Raw genomic sequence first — 5,658 nt, forward strand, 5'->3', positions numbered from 1 at the left:
CCATCCCCCTGGCACCCTCCCTTGAAGGATTTATGAGTCTTGATAGGATTCCTCCTCAGTCTTCTCTTCTCCAGGACCTGTCAAAGATGATGGAGAGCAGCCCAGCAATGACTTCTACCAGCGCCCTCAGCGCTCGTGGGTGCATCCCATCAGGCCCCACGGACTTGTGGGCATCCAGTTTACTTAACTGATCTCTGACTTGCTCCTCATCTACCAAGGGAAAGTCCTCCTTCCTCCAGACTTTCTCTGTTACCTGCAAAGTCTGGGACTCCCGAGGGTTGGCCCGAGCCGTGAGGACAGAAGCAAAGAAGGCATTCAGCAACTCCGCCTTCTCGTTCAACAGCGGGCCCACATTTTCCCTAGTTTTCCTTTTGCCTCCGACGTACTTGAAGAAACCCTTCCTGTTGACCTTGACATCCCTTGCCAGATTTAATTCCGAGGAGGCCCTGGCTTTCCTCGTTTCATCCCCGCATACTCCGATGGCATTCTTGTGCTCTTCCCAAGTGGTCAGCCTCCTTATTTTTATCAGGAGGCAGCAGAAATTTTGTTTTAATCGGGAAGACTACAAATTTACGAAGGCAACGATCTGATCAAGAGTACATTTCACAACTTCGTAAAAAAAAAAAAAATCTAGTAAGTAAAAGCCAGATAATTACCACTATCTGGAAATAGTCGCTAGGGATGACCACTTCTCCATTCTTGATCCACTCAACCGTAGGAACAGGCTTACCAGACACGGCACATTCAAACTCAATATCCATACTCTCGTAGGCATAAAGATTTGAAGGGCGAATTAAAAACCACGGTGGAACTGCAAAAAAGATGAGGAAAAAAAATGAAAGCGGCAATGAGTGGCTATAAATTAAGGCTTAGCAAGTAAATCATTTCAGTAAGTCTAAAAAATATTAGACATAAATAGAAAATATATCTGTAATTCAAATTAGTCTCTTTAACCCTGAGCCTATTAAAGATTAAATACCAGGGAAAGCATTTATTGCAGAAAATACATTTAAACAGTTGATGTTAACAGTTTTTTTCTCCAACTAAAAGAATTAAAACCTCAATTTAGAAGACATGTGCGATTTATGTATAACAAAATATATATATAATTCCCACTAAGCGAGTACAGAGGTAATAAAATCTCAGTCATTTCAAAGGATGAGATGCCAACTGCATACCTAACAAGGTCCTACAAGTCAACACATGGACGGGCACATACAAGCACAAGACAAGTCCACGGACAAACGACACAGAATTAGAATTATTTAGAGTAGAGACATTTTGAGACAACCAAGAAGGACTTCTGACTGAGTTTAGAGAAGATGAGGAGATAATCAATAACCGGGAAATCTGTCCCTAGCGATTGGAAGAAGAAAAAGGTCGAATTATCTTTGCTGAAAATGAATTCTTATTAAGGTAGCAATTATCTGTTGCCTTGTGTTACTATAATGTATTCACAGTTTTTCTGTATGCTATATGATATGCTAATTTAATTTTGTCATTATTGTAATGCTAGCATGATGGAAATTAGAAATATGATGTTATTAACAGTTTTCCTCAAATTGCTAATGAGCTCCCTCCCCCCGTATCGTACCGAAAAACACACACAAGAACGCCGCAGCCCACGTATATTTTGTCAGGTTTTGTAGAGGAACAACGGTCTCTGTTTTGAATATCCACAGCTGCCAGGAAGGCAGAATAGATTAATTTCTGAGTACTATCCATGACTTATTGTTTCAGACAGAAAATCCAATTGTATTTCGTGAGCCATCGTTCCCGATGTCTGCTTATAATATTTATAAAGCCATAATACTAAAAAAAAAAAAACCACAACCAAAAACCCACCTCTAAATTAAAAGAAGGTGAGGATTATAAAATAAATTGCACTGGAGCTAAGAAACGTTAGAACGGAGGCTGCCCTTGCATCCCTAACTCAGACCCTGGGTCCGCGAGGATTACAGCGCGCTCCTCAATCACACCACCAACTTCTGGTTCTTCGGGGCTCCGGGAGGACCCCGCTTGCCGAAAGAGCAATTCGGGATTTCACGTCAAGCTTCCTATTTGGTTCATGCTTTCTAGTTTTCAACCTTTTCTCTGCAAACAAAACGATTTATTTCCCAGTGGGGTTTTTATTTTTTTTCCCTCTGGTCCCTATTTCTACAATTCCTACGGGATCCACCAAGGTTTCTAAACTGGTAGGAGTTGGATACTAAGAGGTGCTACTCGCCAAGCTACCAGAGAAAGGGCAAAGTACCCTCCTTTTTTTTCTTGTTCAGTTCAGTATGATTTAGAGCAGTCTCTGTTACGCAGTACTCAATATCCTATTGCGGGGTTTTTTGCACATCAGACTAAAAAGTCTCATTTGGGGATGGAGAAAATAAGGAAAACAGTTACAACATCTAAACGTGTCGTGCAAGCGACCAAACCCGCGGCCTGGAAGAATACTGCGGCAGATGTACAGATAAAACTGTGTTTTTCAGGGTTTGCATTTCATCCCCTTAACTACAAAAACTCTTTTCTTTGCCTTATTGAGAACAGAGTTTCCAGTTTGGGTTATAAATGAAGGCAGAGTCCGAAACATCGTCACCTCTTCAGTCCCACGCTCCCAATTAATCCTGAGTGCTCTCCAAAACTTGTGCACGCTTTGGAGAAAATGAGATTATTTTATTTCAAAACTGTGTATAATGCATAAAATCAAGCAGAACAAAGATTTTATGTCAGTGTTTTCTTGATTTTAGCTATTGTTTCTGGTTTTGAGCTAAATTACCTATGCTCAAAGAAGCATCTACCCCGGTCCTCCAGCACTGCTGCCATGCCCCATCCTCTCCATTCCTCCTTCAGATTGGTCCTTGTTTACTATAGATTTAATAATTTCGGATACCTAAAAGCTCCCGATCCCGTTCAGATCAAACCCGACGCGTGCAAATTAAAACCGATGAGGTGTCCTGATTAACTCAGCCGCCTAATTTCCTCCGGAAAAAGCTCGGAGGGACGCGTGCGGTTGGACCAGCAACGCTCCGTGTTGGGCTCTTCTTGCTCCGTGGCCAGAGAGCCATTAAATCAGGGTCTCCAGACCACACAGCCACAACGAGGGAAATTTTGTGGATGGATTTTTTTTCAAATAAAACATCACTCCTAAGGGAACGCCGGTAACTCAGATGCCGATCGAGAGGTTTTTAAAAAATAGCATTGCTTACACTAGAGATGCACAAAAAGAGACAATTTAGTGGCTGAGTTGGGAAGAACCAGCGTTGCTAGCACGGCTCAAGGAAAAAGAAATCAGAAAAACCTGAAGAAAAAAAAAAATTTAAGACGGAATCACATTCATATGTTAATTTTTAACGCTTTTTTTTTTTTTTACACGATAGTCCTAGTATAATTTATTCCACAAACTCACATGAAACCACCAGTATCTATGCAGTTTACATACCATATAATTTTTCAGAGCTCTGACAAAATCATCAACTACTCAATCTTCATTAGCGTGGTTTATTGCAATGTCACCAGAAGCCCGCAATTAATTTTTAGACTTGTAATTCCGAGATTCCTGCCAGTTATTCTTTACGACGCGCACGCTCCCGCACCCCGACCCCGCTTTTGCCTCCAGCTTCTCGTTGCCTCCGCCAGAACTGTCGCTCCTCTCCCCCCATTTCTCTCCCTTTATTTTTTAATTGCTGGTGTTTCTCTAAACTGGGAGAAAGCTTGATGCTTTCTTTTTTTCACGGTTTATGTTCAGCATATGCATAAGTTTCATTCAAAACAAAATGTATTTAACAATTATCACGCGCTAACCAACACCTTTCCTACAGTGGGGTAGGTGCGCCCTGTATTTTTCCTAAGGACACCATTAACGTGAGTAATTTGCATAATTACCCAGGTGGAAAATTATGGAGCATTAAACACAGGTAAGACACCACAAATAAGGGCAATGTAACACCCCAAAGCAGACAGATGTAACACATTTAGGTTGGAAATATGCCTGTGTATATATACATAAGATGTCAAGCAGTATAAATATACATTCTATAAATATTTTATACATCAATAAATGTCAAGCACTGCCATATTTGCGCATATTTTTTTTTCCTCAGTCCTGAATATTTTAAAGGCATGCATATGCGAAGAAGGCTGGGGAGGAGGGTTGCAAAGGAAATCGAGATACATGCTGTTTTCGTGTTCCTTCTGATTATATTTTGGCAATATGATGGCGGCTTGAAGAAACCGCAGACTTTTTTCCCCAAAAACTTACCGTGTTTCACAGATTTTATTATTTTTTTTCTCTCCCCCAGAAAATTTCTGTGAATTTTTGGAAAGTGGGAGTTTAGTGAGATTTTTCCAGAACAGCTCTGCGCTGTAGGATGCTTATATTGTTCTTCGCCCTGGCTCTGGGTGAAAGCCTTAAAATTCTATCTTCAGACAAAAATATTCTAAAATAACATCGCAGGAGGTTATGCTTATTCCGTATCAGGATGAAAACACTCCTCTAAATGCTCTTTTTCATTATTTCATGACAACCCAGCCCTATCAAAATGCCCCAGCTGCAGACCGAGGTTATTTTATGCCAGATGCTGTATCAAAAAAGGGAGGGAAAAAACCCCAAAAGGTTAATGGAGATCTATAAAAGTAGACGTCCGTGGGATTTTGGGTTTAACAGAATTCATATGAGCAAGTAGTATCCCTGTGCTGACCAATCCCCAACGCCTCCGGGAGAAGAACAGCGCTTCATTTTCCACCGTGCAAGAATAAAGCAAATTTGGAAATTAAATTTAATGCGGATACTCCTGTAAAGATCACGCGCTACAGCCCTGACCTTCCCTTGCCCAAAGGTCCCTGGGATGAAGAAGATGCTCTGAAGGATCCGAAATGGGTCGTTGTTCCGCACCATCTTCTAAAGAACTCCTCGAAAGGCTGAGTGGAAATTCTGCGACGCCGTGGAAAGCGGGTGTGGGGCTGCATCTCCAACACTGGCTTCGAAGAAATCGGCTTTTCCCTTTAAGGACCACAGCAGGCTGCATTTATTACCAAAAAAAATGTCACGACCAATCCCCGATGCCTCCGGGAGAAGAACAGCGCTTCGTTTTCCACAGTGCAAGAATAAAGCAAATTTGGAAATGAAATTTAATGTGGATACTCCTGTAAAGATCACGCGCTACAGCCCTGACCTTCCCTGGCCTGAAGCTCCCTGGGATGAAGAAGATGCTCTGAAGGACCCGAAATGGGTCGTTGTTCCGCACCATCTTCTAAAGAACTCCTCGAAAGGCTGAGTGGAAATTCTGCGACGCCGTGGAAAGCGGGTGTGGGGCTGCATCTCCAACACTGGCTTCGAAGAAATCGGCTTTTCCCTTTAAGGACCACAGCAGGCTGCATTTATTACCAAAAAAAATGTCAAAGATTGGTTGTAATGAGGCTGTAGCAGAGACTCGGGGACTAATCGAACACTTCCCGCTAGTTTCGAGAGCAGCGCGGTGGGATGACCTCCCTCTTTCGAGAAATACCTTCCGCGAGATGACAGCTGATCTTGCGACACGAGAAAACCATTTTAACTGGGAGAAATGTCAGCGTTTCCTAATGCAAAGTGTCTTCTCTTTGCATGTTTGAATAAGGAATGTGTTGCTACTGACCCAAGAAAGATAACTGCTGTCAGCAAGTGCCCAACCC

At 42.2% G+C, this 5,658-nt stretch overlaps 1 protein-coding gene across 1 annotated transcript in view; it reads right to left on the reverse strand.

Moving 5' to 3' along the window:
• The window catches only part of LOC104292115 (netrin receptor DCC-like), a gene marked incomplete at its 3' end in the record, with an annotated part of 148,076 nt that extends 144,426 nt beyond the window's left edge, over nucleotides 1-3,650 (reverse strand). The window contains exons 1-2 of the mRNA XM_009891438.1: nucleotides 3,566-3,650; nucleotides 657-811 (exon numbers count right to left, since the gene is read on the reverse strand). Coding sequence (XP_009889740.1) covers nucleotides 657-811; nucleotides 3,566-3,650 — 240 coding nt within the window. The remainder of the gene's footprint in view (nucleotides 1-656; nucleotides 812-3,565) is intronic.
• Between the last annotated feature and the right edge of the window lie 2,008 nt (nucleotides 3,651-5,658).

The sequence above is a fragment of the Charadrius vociferus genome, unplaced genomic scaffold, assembly GCF_000708025.1.
Source record: "Charadrius vociferus isolate BGI_N301 unplaced genomic scaffold, ASM70802v2 scaffold369, whole genome shotgun sequence".
NCBI classification, from domain to species: domain Eukaryota; kingdom Metazoa; phylum Chordata; class Aves; order Charadriiformes; family Charadriidae; genus Charadrius; species Charadrius vociferus.